Source organism: Pleurodeles waltl, chromosome 5 (genome assembly GCF_031143425.1).
Source record: "Pleurodeles waltl isolate 20211129_DDA chromosome 5, aPleWal1.hap1.20221129, whole genome shotgun sequence".
In the NCBI taxonomy this organism is placed as follows: Eukaryota; Metazoa; Chordata; class Amphibia; order Caudata; family Salamandridae; genus Pleurodeles; species Pleurodeles waltl.
Genome location: NC_090444.1, coordinates 116,202,342 through 116,222,365, shown reverse-complemented (window position 1 = coordinate 116,222,365; position 20,024 = coordinate 116,202,342). Strand labels below are relative to the sequence as shown.

Sequence of the window (20,024 nt, the reverse complement as noted above, 5' to 3'; positions counted from 1 at the left end):
TGAAAGAGAGAGCATGTTTGCAAACAGGAAGAACTAAAATAGAATCTTTAGTGCAAAATTAAACACATAAAAAAACTGTTAGATATTTGTTGCAAAAAGATATTAGAATCCGTGAAATACTAGCCATTTTTAAAGAAAAAGGCGCAGTAGCTTGAAAAGATGTAGAAACATGCAGAAAGATCCCAACCATTAGTACCTAAGGAGTCCAAAAAATTAACATTTAGTCATAAATATCTCATTCTGCTTGTTTTTATACAGCTAGAATCATGGAGCAAAAGAAAGAAAAGCAGAGTTTTGTTTTGTTCTTTAAACAGCTACCTTAATTATGCTCCGTGACCGGATCTGCCTTTTCACTCAGCTGCCTGTTCTGGCAGCAGGCATTGTGACGTCAGAACTCAACTGTAATAAGTTATTGCAGTTGAGTTCTGGCATCATATATTTATAATAGGCAATTAGGTGCGTCACAGGTCTCCTAATAAAAAGAAATTAACGCAGTTAATCATTATTAAGAATTTAGAGATAGTTTTTTTTTTACAGGGTTACAAAATCCCATGTATTATAAACCACTAATCCAACCAGGATGGATTTTATGAAATTATGAAGTGGGCTGCTTCTAGCTGACGACCAATTGACGGGTGTTTGGAGGTACTGTCAGAGGAAGGCGATGCTTATATATGAGCCTCTGATGAAAGCACTTAGTGTTGTGTTCGCTGTTACACCTACAGGAGCCACGCTCATTTTACCCCACCTCGGGCTTGATGACGTCACCCTGTGGTTCTGGTCCCTAGCCCAAGTAGTCTGGGGGTTATTGGGTATCAGATCCTATATTGTCATTAAATATGAAGGCTTTGCATTACACAGGCTTGTCGCTGGTCATTTCACCAGCAGCCTAACACCCATGCCTTTTCCTGTCTTTCGAACAATATTTAAGTATTGAGGCTAGTGGTACAAGAAAGGGCGACATCCCATTTAGGAAAAACAACATTGCGGTCATATGAGTAGGAGTAAGACCCGTTGTCCACTAGGTACCCCATTAAAAATAGGAACATGAAGACAGACAGGCCATAAGAAAGATGGAGGCCATAGAACCCAAATGCATCTTCATATCTGGGTGGTGGCCACAAAGGAAGTGCTAGTTATCACAGAGAATGGTTCTTTTCTTCTGCACATAGTAGTATATGATAGTTTTTAATCTTGGCATAAAGATTGTGAGTGATTGGTACAGTTATTACAGAAAATGTCCTTTGATGGGTGAAGTTACAGCCTCAGCCAGGAAATTCATTTGATACAGCTACTTCAGATACTCTGGCACTGCTCACAAATGTTAAATCAATGCACAATAAATAGTTAAAGATGGTTGGACTGGGAACTGTATTTTTTTGTGTTTCACTACTGGCTCTCTTTCAGGCTTTGACTACATAATTTGCTTTTAAATCACCTTTTAAGTTGTATTTTTTGGGAGATGAGAGTATTACTCGAGCTTTCTAAACACAGATTATTGTACTCGCCATTATTGCTTAGCAAACCAAAGCTACTGCAATTTAACTTTGTGATCGAACCATGTACCATGTAGCTATAGCCTTACAGTGTTCCATGCCCTACCATTAGTAAGCTCACTTGAACTTTGTGTTGTTACTTTGAGAAGGATGAAAGGCTAGGACAGCACACTCTGATTCGAGTATTGGGCCAAGACACAAATCATAGCAGCAGGTAGAGCACTTTACTAAAATAATCATACTGGGAAAACTAGCCTCCAGCCGTCCAATCACAAACTAAAACTAAACAACCATTGCAAAGACAGTTGTCTGACTTTGGCTGTCTGATGTTTGGCTTTGTCGTTGCTTGTTTTGTCTTTGCATAGCTTTATTGTTGAGGGGGCGGGTCAATAATAAACATGTTTTGGTCTAAAAAATCAGACATTGCCATAGCAGTCCCTGGCACTGAAGGGAAGTACTTTGTGTGTGGATATGCTCCTTGTGAAAGGACTGTATACTGTCGCGCACAGTGAATTCAGATAATGTCTGAAGAGATCTGACTTATTGCCTCATGTTGTAGGCTGTGGTAAGAGGAAGACAAACTTCACAGACAATATAACAGCCCAATAGATGAAAAGGGCTGGGTAAAAGTCCCTAAAATAAAGTATATTATACATATAATTTTATTATACTGAAGCGGTCCTGGCTGATGCAAGACCTAAAAACCATGTAGGTAGGCTCCGTCTTAACCCAAGAAATCCCCTCACAGTACTCCACTACTCTAGACCCTTTACCGGGTCCCAGTGGTGCAAACACTAACGTTCAGTATTCTCTGTACAGTTTTCAGAGCATGGGAAGGTCATGGCCCAGTGTCTCTGCAGGCTCCATTTCTGACCTACACATTCAACCGAACTCTGAGGTTCAGCAATGCAACCCTGAGCATCCAGGTCAGATTCATTCTCAGACCACACTGCAGTAGGTCCATCTGGGTGAAGGATGCTCAGATCTGGAACAGGCTCCACCCAGGTCTTAGGAGCCACCAAATCTGAGTGCTTTCAAGAACATAACGAAGGCCTTTCCTTCCCATCATACTTCCACAGGACCTAACATCTTCTTAATGAGCCACCACCTCATTCTGGACTTGATCCTGCATGGAGCCGGGTCGTGCTGACTGCTTCAGTTTGCTCCGAAAGAAGTTGGAGCAAATAAAGAATTAATGTTGCACATTGGCACCCGTCACAAGATAGCCGTTTACAAAATTATTAAATAAAGATTCGTTTAACAAATCAGAGTTATAGAAGACAATATGGTTGATTAAAATGCAGGAACATCACAATGTGGAACAGCACAGTCTGCCAGTGTAGGGTTTACTTGAGAAGTTGAGTGCCCTTAAATCTTGTAACTTTAGGCAGTGTACTGAACGCCGTACCGCTTGGCCAGACTGTCACTGCTTCTCGACAGTCGCCCACCCATTGCTGGCTCTCAAGTCTGGGAGCTTCTTTGAGTTGGCAGATACAGTAGGTGGCAGGGAGCAAGGGGGAAAGGGTGGATGGCATGTGGGAATGGAGTCCTGATGGGAGTCTTGAGCTCAGTTAAAAGCTGGAAGGCAGAAACCAGGCAGGAGAAGTCATTTCATAGAGGGGGTTGTGATCAGGAGGTTCTGGGATGAGGGCTCACGAGGCATGAGGATAGAGAGATTGAAGCGGTTAATAATAGGACAGTAAAATGGAAATCAAGAAGGAAATTCATGATGATGTAGGTGACAGCTTTGATATTGGAAGACTGTCTAACCAAATAGCACACGTTAGCACGGCTGAGATTTGTCTGCTGGTTTTCACAGGAAGGAGGTAACCTGTAAAGTCCTGTGAGATTTTTGGAGTAAAATCTTTAGGAAGTGATTGTGGGAATATTGGAGCAGAGTGAGTCTTAAAGGCTGAAGGTGCAAGCTTTTCAGATGTGGTGGTGAGTGTGGATGAAGGCATCAACAGAGGTTGGCAGTACAGCGGGAGAAGGAAGCTGTACAGGTGTCGTTACGAGCAGGTGAGGGATGAAAACAAGAATACGAATGAACTTTGGTAACTATGGCTTTTGCAAGTTAGTTGATTCTCAATACTGGCATGCATTACATTGAACCCTGAACTATCATTCTTTTTCTTTAGTAAATGGAGTGCCATGGCCCCAGGAAGCCACCGGCCGGAGCAGCCATACGTTTAACTGCAGAATGCTTATCCGGCCACCAGACGACCCAGGCGTGGAGAGCCAAGAAGCGGGGCAGGGGTACGAAGCAATGCAGTGCTTCACCGTCTCTCAGCCCAAGTCAATGAAAGAGGAGGGAGAAGGTAAGCTTACCACGACTTGTTCTTCTGTGCACTGCAGGGAATAAATGTGAACCTCAGTGTGCAGTAGGGTGACTGTGTCCTTCGCTGCACTTTCTCAACAAGTTATGTTCCAAGTCTGTAGCCTCGGAGATAGTTCCTGGTCAGCCCTTGGGATCGAGTATCCTGTTTGGACTCCTGATCCATGAAGAAGCAGAAGTGGGTTTGTCAGATGGGGTCCCCTGTACAGATAAATGCTGCAGGATGCCCTTTGGAGGCAGTGGCCACTTTTGTTTAACCTGAGCTTTGGATGGGCTAGGCTATATTATACATTAAAGTCCGCTACCATTTTGTGCTTCAGTGTTTGTTTCCTCCGGGTCCACGACACCAGCGAAGAAACGCTCAGAGTGTTGACGTTGCGCAGTGTGTATAGTAACTAATGTGAATTTTATGTTAACAGAGATTTGTAGGACCACCTAAATATCACACATCGCAAACTGAATTATGCTTTAGCATTTATAGATATGGCAACATTACAACCTCAGTAAATGCTTTGCTCTTCAACAACCTCAGAAGGATTGGCTGAGTTTGTCCTGCTGGGATCAAAAATTTGACTTACAGTTCTGCAAAAAAAATATCTGCACTGGGTTCCCTACACACCGAGCTACCCTACTAGACAAATGCCTTATGGCTTTGCTTTTTGTCTTTCTTCACCCTGCATTCCTACCATGGGAAGGTTAGGGTGGCCAGGGGGGCTGCTGGGTTCCTGCAGATGATCGCGTGCAAGGGTAAGGCCAGGAAGAGCTCAGAGGAAGACCTCTCTCTTTGGATGAGTCTCTGTGAAAATCTTCAGCCCATTAGCTGAACTGCACATGCTGAGCCTCTTGGCAGGAAGAAACATAAACCTAGTATTTTATGGTCCGGTTGTTAATCTTCTGCGCTGTCCCTCAGTCTGCGAAATGAGATTGCTTTTAGAATTAGCCGAACCCCACAAGTACAGGATGTAATCAAACCACCTGACCTCCCCAGTTTCTTTTAAGTGATTACATTAGAAGCAGGTTTCATTTTCCTGTTTTAGAAGTTAACCTTTTCATTAAAAATGTTGCTTCCATTTGATCCGTATTTGCCCTCTTTACCCCTCCGTCGTCACTCTCGCGTTTATTTCGGCAGATTTGCAATCCTGTTTGATCTGCATTGCACGGAGGATCCCTCGACCTGCGCCTGCTGCCGCCACCACCACGTCAGAATCTTTTATAACCAAGCAAGATACTACAGGTAAAATCTTTCTGTGAGTTGAGTGTGTTTGTTGGAGCTACTTTGTGGCTTATTTTAAGGTCGTCCCATCTGTTCAGTGGTGATTTTCGGTATTTATTTTTTTACTCCTCAGAGTATGGTCCATTGCTTTGCTTGCGCGTCATCACGTGGGATGAAGTATTAGAATGTCAGTGAGATTGAAGAGAGCACCACAGTGCTCATGTTGTGTGTTGCATTGCCATAGTGTTGCGGCCCGTCTCGCCCCTCGCCTTCTCCTCCGCAGGCGATTCTGGGCCCACTTACCTTATGAATCCTGGTGGCCTCAGTGTCCTTTAGGAAAGGGCAGTGTGCTTCATCACAAGGGAATGTGGTCATTACTGTGGAATTGGCCTCTCCTGCCTGGGGTTAGAAAGCCTTTGCACACCGACCTTTGTGATGTTACCTGGGGCAGCTCCTCTCAGTCCTCACAAAAAGCCAGCGCTGCATCAGAGTTATCTTATGGACAACAAGCGTACCTTCAATGATTCACAGGTAGACATCACAGAAAAAAGCAACATGCTATGGAATAACAAATGGGTAAAATGCACATCACAAAATGAACTTTACCTTAGACTTCTCCTGCACTGGTATCAAGGGTTGGGCCTTAACTCAGCTTTTCAGGGTTCCTTCAATGGTGTAGAGGGAGAACATGCCTTGAAATTGTCCCCAGGACCCAAAAGTCCGAATCAGCTGTGAAGTGTTGCCGGATATGGGTGTACACACTGAGTACAGAGGAGACCTTCTTAATGTGCTGCCTGTTTGCCGCTGGGTGCCTGCTTTACAGAGACCTCACTGTTGGCCTAAGAATTCCCAAGTAAGTCTACTGCTTGCGTAAGTCTCACTTTTCCTCAGTGCCACTGCTGATTGGAACATAAAATCCCAGTTCTACTCTGCTCTAATTTGATTTGTGATTCAAATGTGCACACTACACGGTGCTGCCCATTTCCAATGTATGTTTGAGATCACATGATGCTCTCTCGTTCCAGTGTATTTTTAAGATGACAGGATGATCTCCTGTTCCAGGTTTTTGAGATAAAGGATGTTCTCTCGTTCCACTGTATTTTTTAGATCGCAGGATGCTCTCCAGTCCCAGATTTTTTGAGATCACAGGATGCTCTCCAGTCCCAGATTTTTTAGATCACAGGATGCTCTCCAGTCCCAGATTTTTTAGATCGCAGGATGCTCTCCAGTCCCAGATTTTTTTAGATCGCAGGATGCTCTCCAGTCCCAGATTTTTTGAGATCACAGGATGCTCCCCAGTCCCAGATTTTTTGAGATCGCAGGATGCTTCCCTGCTCAAGCGTATGTTTGCGATCCGGTCTACTTGAACTCTGAAGCCTTCTTTAGGTTTCCTAAGTTCTTTATCTAGTAACAGGTATATGGGGACAGTGTAGACGACTGCTGGGGTTCACACCTGTTCTTTCAGGGCAACAGCTGGCAGCGTCTACTTCAGGATTATCACGTGGCTTACCGAGCAGTTCTGGGTCTGAAGTGGCGCGGCTGCCTTACAGTAGCGATGAGACGCGGCGCACAGAGACATAAATAACTAAAGGTTGGCTTGCACGCTGGTGTTGCTTAGACTGGGATATTCAACCGACAGGGAAGAGTGGTGTGAGATGGGGGGGGGGTGCCCTCTGGTGCACCAGGAAGGACACTTCAGTGTGAAGGAAGAGGCATCTTACTGGCCAGTGTAGCAGGAGTGTCCTTTCAGAGTAAATGTTGTAATATGAGGGTGTAGAAAGAAGAGGTAAGATTACTACAGACTGTATAAGAAGCAATCACTTATATTTTCATTCGGTAAGATCACACAAAGGGCCAGATGTATCATCACGGCCCATTGCGATTCGGTAATAGCGATTTTTAAGAAATTGCTATTACCGACTCGCAAAGGGCCATGTATCACATTTGCGAATCGGTAATAGCGATTTCTTAAAAATCGCAAATGCTATTACCGAATCGCAAATTGCGATACCGGCCCCATTCCCAGCTATGGGCCTGCTGGCCCATAGCTGCACATTTTTTGCATTTCCAAAATTTCGATTTCTGAACCAGAAATCGCAATTTTGGAAATGCAAAAGGCCAGGGTGCTGGGGGCCTAAGGCCCCCTCTCCTGCACCCCAATTTTTTTTTTTCCAACATGTAAGGTACACACATGCCAAAAGGGCATGTGTGCTTTACATGTTCAATTTAAAAATGCAGTTTAACTGCATTTTTAAATTTTGCTCCAGGTTACCACCTGGTTGCATATCATGGTATTTTGCAAGTGCAAAATGCCATTTTTGGAAAAATAGCAATTTGCGATTTTTTCCAGCATAGCCTTGCGACCTGGAATTTGCGAATCGCAAATTGCGACTCGCACTTTCCAGGTCGCAACGCAAGAAATCGCAACTTTAGCGATTTCTTATTTGTGGTCTGCAAATGCATTTCATACATCGCAGACCACTGTTTTGCACTCGCAAACGGCCGAATTTACCGATTCGCACCGTTTGCGAGTTCAAAACTTTTTCATACATCTGGCCCAAAGCTTGCTCTCGTCCTGAGCTGCTCTGATTATTGCCTTCCGTGTTGTGAATGATGCCATACAGATGCTAAATGGAGAGATGTCTGTTGGCTTGTGCTGAAGGATCTCTCAGTGGCCTTTGGCACAATCGACCAGGATCCGTGCCTATAGCGGTGGGCTGGCTGTTCCTTCGCAGATTTGTGTCTTTCTGGATGCCTTCATTATAAGGCAAGTCCTTGAATCATGAAGTGCCCTAAAGTATATTCCTTTTGAATGCTGGCGCGGCCTCCTGGCCTTTCTTCTTCAATGTTTGAGCAATTGAGTGCCTTTGAGCTGGCTATAGATAAACATCTATAATTCAACTCCAAAGCTGCCTCAAGGATCATGTCTTGTTATGTTAAACCTCGGGGATCATGTTTTGTTATGTTGAACCTCAAGGACCATGTCTTGTTATGTTGAACCTCAAGGACCATGTTTTGTTATGTTGAACTTTAAGGACCATGTTTTGTTTTGTTGTGTTATGTTAACCTCTCTATGGACCTGCATGGACATATTGGGTGGATGCTGCCAGCTATTTGTCGTTTGACTGAGCCCCTTGTGCTTGAAGCTCAGTCACAATAATCTGGAATTTCGAGACTCAGACCCATCATTTTCTTTGGCTCCTGGTTTCTCTTGAATCGCATATTATCTGCAACAAGTGTGAAAAATGAGGAAGAAACTAGTATTTGCATGTTGCAGTATAACCACAGGTCACATGATCTCTTAAGCCAATAAAATCACTGCCACTGCAATCCTCTAACTGCAGTTTCCCTTCTCATCATAGGCAAAATCATCTCCATTGACACCAGCTCCCTGCGAGCCTCAGGCAGCACCGGCTGGGAAGACTTAGTCCGGAAGTGTATATATGCTTTTTTCCAGGCCCAAGGAAGGGAGCCATCCTACGCCAAGCAGCTGTTCCAAGAAGGTAAAAGAAACATACTTATTTTTCAGAGTTCTGAGGTCACTGATCTCATGAGTACAGCCACAGACATTAATATAATAGGCATGATACAGTGTCTGTTCTACTGCTGGAGGACTCTAGGCTCTGATCACGTGCAAACACATTATCAACAGATTATTAAAGGGATCCATGCCCAATGAAGCTGGCATGGCAGAGGTGCCCTGTATCTCAGTCTTTGCCCATAAATGATGGCATTTAGTGTAGATGAAATTTCTGTTTTGGTCTATGCCATCATGCTAAAGGTTGCCCAAAATGCAATACTGGTAATCCAGTGGCTTGTACTCCAGTGGTTTGACTTTTGTAATCACCCCTGGAGCTCGGCCACTGCTGGAACGTGGGCAGAGTGAAGGATTTGTTGGCCTTTGCATGCTTCAAAAAAGAGACCGCATCTGTTACAATGGACTGAAATGTCTATGTACCACTATGTCAGCTCTGTCAAAGTTGGGTATAGAGACAAGGGCGCGCTCCGGAGAGGCCATTATCATTGGACCCATATTGGTTGCATGTCCCCACGTAAAACACAACTACTGAGAATACCAGGACATTCATTTATGCAAGTACCAGTGTAAGTGCACTAACTTTAGCCCTAATTCTAACCTGTATTCTATAATATAACCCTAAATTGACACCTAACCCTAAGCCCAAGTCCAACAATAAATCTTACATTACCCTTAGTACTAATCCTGGCTCTTCACCAGTTTCTGAACAAGTTTTTCAACACTTACACTCTCTCTTACCCAAACACCTGCTTTGACTTACTTTTTGGACACACTGGTATTCGCAGCAGATTATTTTGATGTGGTGCCATGTATGTAATTGCACGTCGATCCTGTGAATGCCTGGTGGTGGAGATGTAGCCCACGTTATCTCGAGCAGAGATAGAAAGAGGCTGAAGCTCACAACCTTAATAAAAACTGGATTTTTTGTGTCCGATGTTCAATTTTGTATATTGCTCAGTCTTGCTCAGGAAATAACTCTTTATTGTGTCTTTATACCCTATCAAGTCTGAGGACCCATGATTTTTAATGACTAGCCTAATTCATACACCGGGCAGCCGTGTTATTGCACAAGCTCAACTTTATTGTATAAGACCAACTGCAAGCCTAGAGACTAGATCACACCCCTAGTGATCCTCTCTAGTATACTGCTCCCCATCCTTTCGCCAGTGACTAAACCTTCTTTACTGAACAGACCGGCCAATGACCTACACCCACAAAGTGCTTCATGGTTTTACCTAGAAAATCAGATTGCCACCTCTTGGCCATTACACATATAGACTAGTGATCCTGTAGTATAATTTTTCTCTAACTAACCTTGCTTTTCTGACTTGGTGAGCTTGGTGTCCTCTACTTTCCTGGAACGAACCACCTCAAACACCTTCTCATTTGATAAAGAAAGAAGGGAACTCACCACCCCACATCCCAGCACTCAGTTTTCTCCAATGCATTGTAGTAAATTCAGCGGATGGTAACACTTACTTCAGTAAAAGTCTTTAGTTTTCACCATTGTTGGTGCAGCCAGTGTTGCGTTTCTCTAATCTCTCTTTTTATTTTAGCTTTAGAATATGTGGCTCTCCTCAGAAGCCAAATAGGTGACCAGCATGGTGTTCTCCTATCAGAATGTTGCTGTCTAGGCTGCCTTCGATTTATGTTGTCACAGATGGTACTCTAATGAGTTTCATAGGAAAAGAAAGTTAGAGGAGGAGTAGTCAGTTGCATCCACCAGTTCTGGTCATCAGAAGAGCACTACACAGGGTGGAGGCTGCAGCATCACCAGAAGGCCTAAGTCTCTGGCAGCTGCAGGACGGTCGCTTTAGATGCAGTAACTGCAGTCTAACTTCAATAGCCAGCATAGGACATAGAAATGCAGTACAGTATTTGTCCGAGATTGGCGGCATTCAGTAGAAGGCAATAGGCCAGAAGGTGATCTTCAGGAGACAAGCAGGACAGGCTTTTAAATAGACTCAAGTGGGGACCCAATTAGCCAACCTGAACCTCCACAGTCTGAAGGTGTACGACTTCCCAAGATGGCTCCTGTTCTGTGCCGGCTGCGCTTGCTTCAAGTGCAAAACAGAGCCCCTGGGCTAGACTAGAAGCAGCAGAGAATTCACGTGCATCCCTAGATTGGTCACCTTGCAATGTTTTAGTTAACTTTTTGTGCCTTTCAAAAATGTGCTTTTTCCTCCGCACGTTTTCAAAATTGTCTGGGCTTTTTTCTTTACTTCTTGCTCTCGCATTTGATTTGTTTTGTGTGTTTTTCTTAAGACACTGCACAGCCCTTCTTGTGCAGTGCCCAATTAAACCACAGTCTTTACAAATCATCAGTCAGGTAGTTAAAACACATAACTCGATACAGTACGCCTTGTTTACCTCTTTGAAAAGTTCCTTCTGGTGTGTGTGAGATCCATATATAAATACATCTATTTGTGTGTATATATGTGTGTGTTTATATATCTATTTATAGATATGTATTTAGATGTGCTCCAAGTACGTGCTTGCTAGTGAATAAAACTCCACAGTATTCATAAATAAGAATTTAGGCTTTATTTGCCACCTCACAACTTGATATCTGAGTTTACCCACATGACCTTTTCTATACAATTTTTGACAAATGTAGTAAATTGAAGGTCTTCAAGGAAAGATGTCCACAGTCGGGCTTGAGATACTTTTCTTATCTTTGCTGTTTAATGTTTTTGTACAATACTTGTTGTCACCTCTGGGGACAGCAGTGAGGTTAGTGGTCAGGAAAGATGGCACCAATTTGCACTTGGCGCAATAGTGTACCTCAGCCCTACCAATGAACAGGGTCTCTTGTCGCTTGTTAACTGCATTCTTGCCTTTAACCTTGTACAGCTCTCGACTGCCTTTTGGCTAGGCTTGTGCTATGCAAATCCCACAAACCTACATACAATGTGCTTCGACCCAATAGGATAAAAAATAGTCCTGCTTGCAATCTAGTAAATATCCTCATATTCCATGACAGAGAAATATGTCTCTCATGGGACCTTCATTCATATTTTCAGCCACCTTAATTCTCTACCCATATGTTGTGTTCTAGAATATTGTACAAAGCTATTCAAATCAGGGCCGGCCTTAGAACTGGTGGCGCCTGGTGCAACAATGTTTGTAGGCGCCCCCCCAATGACCACCTCCGGCACGAATTACCTCACTACCACCCTTTAACAGTGCCCCTCTAGCCTCCATCACCACTCTCTCTCTGATGCATTTAGTTAGTTTTATTGCGCCACTCATACCAGTGTATGGTGTCAGAGCACTTTACATTGTACACACATTACACAGAGACAATTAATCATAGGTGTGCAAATCCGTGTATAAGAAATGTTATATAAGGCAGGGGACTGACTACAAGGTGTAGGAGTCACGTCATCCATACTGGTAGGCTGTATAGTTTAACTGCGTGTTCTGGAGAAGCACAGAGTATTTAAAATGTAACACCACGGTTTGAGGTCCTCTTTAATAATTAGAAGTGATTTCTACCCAAATAAACCCTTTTTGTAGCATTAAGATAATGAAAGTCTGGGGAACAGATTGTGACGCTCTAATCTATACCTTGCAGTATGCATGGAGTTCTTTGATGACAGTTGACAGCTTACTGTTCTATTTTAGGATTTTAAATTATAAATTGCAAGTAACAAAAGGACCTCTGACAAAAGCAGTAACCCACTGACCTATTTGCATTCTATGCACTTTGTGATCTGCATGGTACACTTTCTTTGCAGCAGGCATATTAACCCTCTGAGCAACCTTAAAACTTTAACTGGAGCAAACTTTGATCTCTCTCCATGCAGAACATTAATCACCAGAGTTATCTTGACATTTTTATTGTTGCCTGAAAATTTCTGGGGCAAGGAACACTGCAGCAAGTGCTTTTAATACCATAATATACGAGCCATCACAGCGCCCCCATCTGAAGTTAGCAACCGGTGCAATGGCACCGTTCGCACCGCCCTGTTTCAAATCGAATAACAAATATAGTTATGAAAACGCAAGATATTCTTTACATGTTTCGTTTTCCCCGTTTTGCAGTGGCCTCAATTTAAAAGCGAGAGAAAAGGAAAGGATGTAGTTTTTCCAAGAGCTCCAGAATCCCAGCATGCAGCGCAGCGACAGTTAACCCTTTCAGACCTTTTTCATCTCTTTAAAATAATCCTGGAGCGCAACACTAGGCCTTTCCTTTTCATTTGCCTTCCCCATGTGCATTTCTTCAGCCTAACATTTCTAATTGTTCTTCCAGAATCTGACAGGTAAGTGCTGGGAGTGTATTCCTTTGTCTGCCTAGTTATTTTCTCCAAGTGGAGAATATGTTCTTCTGCCCGTGATATGCTCAAAATGGGAATTAGTGGGCCCAGATGTGTTGTCTCAGTTATTTCCCACATTCAGAATGGAGTTTCTCCTCTGCAGAAGTGAGACTATTTAGAGAAAGTCGTTAAAAGCGTTCTCCCTCAGGGGACTGACACTGGTATTCATAAGCACTGAATAGTCCATCTCTGGTGCGGAATTATTTACTGCTTATGATCTCACTGGAGATTGAATGGAAGTAGAAGTAGCATCACAGGTAAGCGGTCCTCCTTCAGCTGAGGGTTTGTGGTTCTCCTACGTGTGTCAGATACCTTCAACATGTTTTTTCCTAGCGCCTTGACATCGAGAGAGTGCATCAACTGTGATAGAGGCATGTGTGGCAAGCTTGGATCTCTAAAGACACAGAACCAATACCAAATCAAAATGGTGCCATCACTGAATTGTTACATTTCATAGTTAGCCTTTTCTCTTTAAATCTGTCTCGAATACTTGTTGTTTGCAAAGTAAGTCAAGTAAGTATTATAACCAAGAGGTTAATTCTGCATCTGGTCTCTGTACGCTCATTTTTTCACTTAGAAGCAGGCCTGAGCGGTGCCTCCTGCTGTGTGGTGTAGGCCAGTGGTTCCCAACCTTTTGACTTCTATGGATCCCCAGTTTATCATTACTGGAACCCGGGTACCCCCAGTGAATCATTATTGGAATCCGGGGACCCCCCAGTGAGCTATGACTGAAAGCTGGGGACCTAATCTGTTAATAATATTTCATTTTCTAAGCAGTCGCGGACCCTCAGAGGAGTCTTCGTGGACCCCCGGGGTCCCCGGACCACAGGTTGGGAGCCACTGGGGGAGGATGCATAAGCTGTGTGCCTATTGTAACTGCTGCATTAATCTTCTTTCAATCAGTGATGACTCGAGGCACCGCTTCCAGCCCTTCGTACAGATTCACACTGAGTGATGGGACAGTGCTTAGCGCCCACACCAAGTGTCGGCTTTGCTGCCCCCAAAGTCCGGAGATGCAGCCGTACATTGTAGGAATCCACATCATCGAGAGGTAAATCTTCCCATCACTTCTTCTCCTTTTCATAATCAGTCGCTGATATTGAGTGTGTTTTCATCTGTCAGTTTTTCAGAGACTTCTCCATTATGTGTACACACACACACTCCATCTCTCAAACCATCATCCACATTACGTATTCTGTAGAACATTCCTCCTTTGGACCTGTCTTCATCTTTTATACTGATTAAATTGAACAAAGGAGGAGTGTATCAGGCTGCTCACATGCAAAGGCGTCCATCTGGTATTTTTTAAGAGGCTGAAGTCCATTTTAAATTTAAAAAAAGGTAATGAGAATGTTTCATTCACTCAAGGTTGCCCTGTTCAGACGAGGCTCCTTTTCACTCTCTATACTTTTAATGTGTGCTTGGTTGCACAAGTAACCTTGTGGAATCCTAGAATTTACTAGAGTTTTAAATTGTCCACACAAAGCGGGAATGGTAGGGGCTGGTTTGCTTAGCAAGTTTAAAAACACAGTTTCTCCATAGGACCTTACATTTGTTAGCATATATAGCGTAACAAAATACATTCATGGTCTATGGAATGTATTGAAACGACTCAGGAAGTTTTTCATAGCATTGGAGTGAGGATGACAGAACAGAGTCCTTCTACAATCTAGAAACAAATGTGATTGTTTCCCTGTTACTGATTTACCACTTACCAGATGCCTCAAGCATGCAGCACAAATGGTATTTTCCTAGTAGACACCCAACTACTTCTGCTATCCCCTTTGCATTTGGGAACAAGAATGAAATAGCACCTCATATTGCAAAAAATCGAGGTAACATTGGGAATCTACAGGTTAGCCATGCCTGGAATTGAAGTGTTACGTTTCACGAACGCTAGATCGATTAACATTGGTTCATATATAGATGTAAACATCAGGTTTAGGTTACCTATAAACTAACTCTTCTACGAAGGCCAATGTCTCAAATAGTGAGTTTTATGTGCCAAATTAGCTTATGTATATTTTTGCACAGTTTTTGTCTGTGATTTAGTATTTCAGATTTATACAGATTAACAAAACGAGAACCATAAAATAAGCAAAGAAATGTCCAGAATTAGGTGCAGGCGTTGTACAAAAATTAGCATCCCTTCTCAGTCTTTCCTCTAATAGGAGAAGAGGTTGATGCGCGTTTCTCCATTCACCTTCCCACCTCCTACCCAAGGAAACAAAGAATACATAGGCGAATATTGTTCCGCTTACAAATTATACCATGGAGGAGGCGGTGGAAAGGAACCCTAATAATGTTGGTCTGGCTCAAAAAATGATTGAGTTAGACCAGCATAAAAAAGGGGGTTCCATTAATTTTTTGTGTCCGGGCAGCAAAGGGTGTGGAGTGGAGCGGATGTGGAGGAAGAGGGATGAAGGATGCGCAGATGATGGTGATAGACATGGAAGAGCGTTGCGCTTCATAGCTTCGAAACAATAAAGGCATTGATATTGGAAATGAAAGAGGAAGGCGACTCAGTGCCCAAGGTTAGCAGGAAAGGTATCTGAACATGCAGGAAGCTCATCATATTGTGTGAGGTGAAGCAAGTATTGAGGCAGATTAGGAGGAATTTGTACCTACTGTATTTGGTGGCAGCTGATTTGACACTGGAAATTGAGTCGTTTCTTTTTCCTCACTTTCCTGTCATGCTTTGTCTGAGCATTGTTCAGGCTGAACTTTGCCAATTTAGTTCATTCTCTGTGCATGATTCTCCTTGATACACAACAGAGGCAGCCCTGTCCCTTAATGACAGCATTGCAGGAAGGTTATTCTAATGCCACAAGGAATGCCTGGAGGTGGCTGGAGAGGTCTGGCAGGAGCAGTGTGGTGGTAAGGCAGTCTTCTGCTAGGAGGGGCCTATAAGGATTAGAACAGGGTTCCACTTCCACTCTAGGACCTCTGCCACCAGGGCAGTAGTTCAGGCCACTATAAAGCTTGTGTCCAAACAGTGTTCCAGGTGACATAAAACACACATTACCTTTGATAAGGATCTGTGTTCATTAAAGTCTATCCTTGGCATGATTTTTAACATAACTTAATGTGGTCACTGCATTTGTGCAGCTTGAGGATATCTTCGTTATTTTCAATGTTTGTCCTTGTAAGTCAAGTTGGACTATGATCTAGGAAATATTTGTCTGTGTATTTCATTTTTTTCTTTTCCCTTATAGAGAACCAAGCTCTGTTTCTCCTCAAGATAACCCAAATCCTGCAATGTCGCTGCCCAGGCTAAGTCCATCGATGAACCCGATTATCTCCCCAGCTCAGGGCTTCTCATCTACCACCTCCTCGTCAAATGGCAACATGTTGACCAGCAGCGTAAACCAGCAGCCCAGCTCTGGCGTACACAACGTCGGTAATCCCAGCACCACCCAAGCTAACTTTCGATGTTCTCCCGGCAATCCTGCTGGGGGTAGTATTGGCTTAAACCAGGGACAGGCTGGCCCCCAAAACAATAATCACCATGTAAACTTTAACAGTTCCCCCATGAGCAGTCCAGGGATCAGTCCCCCACAATTCATGTCTCCAAAACCTCGTGGCAGCCCTGGATTGGGAAGCCGGTCCCGGGCGACAGGTAATCCTTTTTCCCCCACAATGCCTGCTATTCACTCTCCGGGGGCCATGGCAAGCAGTGGATGCAGCAACAGTAACAGCAGGCAATTCCCTAGTACCCCATTAAACTCTATGCATGGCCTGAGTGAAGGGCCCAGCCCCCCTGCTGGTTTTTCAGCAACATCTCCACTCGGCTGCAACAGTAACAGCAGATCATTTGCGAACACCCCTGTGAACTCAATGCAAGGGCCTAGCGAAGGACCGATAACACCTCTGGGATATTCCACCACCTCTCCTGGCCTGCGACAGTTGAGTTCACAAAGCTCTCCTGGAAGGTTAAATATACAGCCGCTGAAAGTGGAGCAAAAAGACAGCAAGGAGATTGCATCCATTTTGCGTGACATGATTCACCCCGACAATGGCTCAAGTGATGGTAACAAGCTGATGGATTCTGGCCACCAGCACGGGAGCGACAGACTCTCCGATGGGGAGAATAAATGTCCACAGACCACATCTAGTCACAGACTTGTAAAGCTTTTGGCTACGACTGCAGAACAGCAACTGCGACTTGCAGACATGGACACGAATTGTAGGGATCCTTTATCTTGCACGGGTTCCTCAAACTCAACCTGTAGTAACTCTTCTAGTGGCACCTGCCCTTCTTCTCATAGCTCTCTGACGGAGCGCCATAAAATTCTACATCGACTTTTGCAGGAGGGTAGCCCTTCTGATATTTCTACTTTGTCCCTGGAAACTGACAAGAAGGATAGTGGCTCTGGGGCAGCGGCTGTCTCAAGCCAGGCTTCCACAAATCCCTCTGATGTGAAAATTGAGCAAGATGCAGCCAAAAAAAAGGAGTCAAAGGACCACCAGCTCCTGCGTGTCCTTCTAGACAATGATGAGAAGGATCTGGCAGCAGGTCCCAGCCTAAGTCTAGATGATGTGAAGGTGAAAGTGGAAAAGACAGAGCAAATGGAACTGTGCCAACCGGCTCCACTCACCAAGACTGCTCAGGAGGATGTGAAGTTAGAGCCACAAAACCAGGTGAGTTACTTTTGGCAGATTTAAAGTATCGCATGGTAAGCACCGGGAATTCGAGCAAGATTTTGTGTTGAGGGAAGCATCAGTACCAGATGAGCCTTTCCACAGCAGGATGTGGTCCTTGGCACAACACTCTCTTGATTTCATTATTGTACTCAATACAATAACAAATTCACTGACACAGTGTATATAATTAAAGATCTATTGTAATCATAATGTCCTCACATATTGGTGGGGAAATTGACCAAGCTTATGTTAACATCTCGGTGTAACAATTCCACAAGTTCAGATTATTGAATTCTGCCACACATTGGATTTCATCTGGCTTGTGTGCAACCCTTGTCCTATTTGTCACGAGTCAGGACTTGTGTGCAAGAGTGGTAGAGTATATAGTTGCTATGATGTATGTGGAAAGCCTTAGGTCCTGCATCTGAGGACCTTAGGCTCATCATTGTGAACTTTCTGTGGGATAGGAGCTACTCAGATGAAATCAGTGAGCGTAAGACATTATTTCCACATTGTTTGTGAAAGCATCGTAAGCGGGTCCACAGTTTGCAGTACCGCCTCACCATGATAACGTTTTTCAGGAAAGTAAGATAGGGCAGTAGAAGGAGGTGGACCCATGTGTGTCTATCTGCAGTAGCGTTGCTGTTCGCAGGCGGAAACAGAAGCAAACAAAGATGCCCTTGAAAGTCATTTGTAAGCTCCTACTTGAATTTATTAAAGAAAGGACAGTAAAATATAAACCCTGGTGTAGTTTAGTATTTGTTGTCATTTACTCTGTAAGGGTGAGGTAATCATAAATGGTAATGTTATATAATATGATATGCAGCACTGCTTTTAGCAGATGACGTATAATGACTTATTTTATGTTATTTTTGTTGTGGGTCTCTAAGTATTTCTACTAACCGCACTTTGGTGGGTTGAGAGTGCTTTGGTGTGAGGGTGCACATCAGCATTACCAGGCGGCAGGAATGGTGAGAAACTGGGCTTTTAATGTATGATCCAGTAGGCATGCGAGAGTGGGTTGTGACTATCAACTGTGAAAGAGACTTAGAAAATCCTGGAACCTGAGGAGGAAAACATGTAAGTCTTAGGCATTTGACCACCAGCCATGGCTTTGAGAACAGTTAAGGGGGAATCTCTTGAGTATTCGATTATCCAAATATCTGTTTGATTAGATGGTTCTTAAAGCATTTTTATGAATTCGACACTCATTTTCGGAGGAGCGCTGCACTCAAACTCCTGACTGGAAACTGTTCGACCACCAGACCTCTTTGTTTCTCTCAGAACAAGTAGTCAATAGACATCTTTTGGCAGACCTAAGGCCTTTTGTTGGTAGGGAAGGGATTAACAGTTTTGGCAGGTAGTTTGGTGCACTGCAACGCATGTCCTTAGCACACTTACATGGTAAAGTATATTTTTGGAGACTGAGTTTATTGGTACTCCGGAGTTGCAGGCTTCATCCAGTGGGATTGGAGGAGAGTCGAGTTCCTCAAACCAAGAGAGAGGTAAGAGGCTGAGGAACAGGATTTCAGTTTTATCACAGCTGGGGCAGAGGCAGATTTTCTGTATCAGTGAACCAGTGACAGACAGTGAGAAATGGTGTGGGGTTTATCAGGCTTATCAAGCTTGAGGAGCAGTGTATTGTTCTGTGTATGTGGTAAACCATCTTGTGGGCATCTAAGATGGCAGAGAGGGAAATGTGTGGAGGTGGCGTGAAGGTGAAAGCACAGTAATAAAAGAATCTTGCATTTGTAAGCATTGCATATTTTCTATGGACAATTGACTAATGGTGTAGGAGAGAGAAATTGGAACAGTAGACAAATTGAAATAGACCTTGCATAGTCAGTGGTAATGGTGCAGCTCAGTTTATTAGAACGATCAGTTGAGCTGAATTGTGGTGGGATCATCGGTTGATCCAGTCAAGCACTTTATTATATAATGAACAAAAATGCACCTCTTTCTGTGAACCGGTATGCAGGCTGGCTCAAGATTGTAAAGCTCTGGATATTGATGCTGTTTGCTGAGCAATACAATAGTTTGAATACGTAGTTAGATATGTCAAATTGAAAACTTACTGGATTGGCTAGTTTAAAACAAAGTGAACAAGTGTTAGACAAGTGTTATATCGTCACAAAACACCAGGTATAAAAGACAGAAAAAGAAGCTGCAGGGTTGGAAGTTACAGGCCTCGAAAAATCATTAAAATGCTACTAGACCTGCAGGTCTAGCAACTTAAATAATCTACTCAACCTAACTGTAATGTACTTGACCCATAAACTGGTCTGATTATGTCATCCTAGGCAAATATTTTATTTTGTAGAGACACCTTTTTCTTCATTTTCACATATGAGAGCACCTTCCAAAATGTGAGTTCAGCTTTCCTGCTGCACAACAAGCCTATTTAGTTTGATTTAATAGACTAAACGTTTGCTCCATGCATAATACGAATCTAGCCCACATATAAGGTAGATATGGCCCC

At 43.5% G+C, this 20,024-nt stretch overlaps 1 protein-coding gene across 4 annotated transcripts in view; it reads left to right on the top strand.

Moving 5' to 3' along the window:
• Positions 1-20,024, top strand: part of NCOA1 (nuclear receptor coactivator 1) — a 722,334-nt gene that overhangs the window by 574,969 nt on the left and 127,341 nt on the right. For all 4 annotated transcript variants that reach the window (XM_069233763.1, XM_069233765.1, XM_069233764.1 and 1 more), the window contains 5 exons: positions 3,635-3,814; positions 4,961-5,065; positions 8,407-8,547; positions 13,805-13,952; positions 16,117-17,542. In XM_069233763.1, the coding sequence (XP_069089864.1) occupies positions 3,635-3,814; positions 4,961-5,065; positions 8,407-8,547; positions 13,805-13,952; positions 16,117-17,542 (2,000 nt within the window). The remainder of the gene's footprint in view (positions 1-3,634; positions 3,815-4,960; positions 5,066-8,406; positions 8,548-13,804; positions 13,953-16,116; positions 17,543-20,024) is intronic.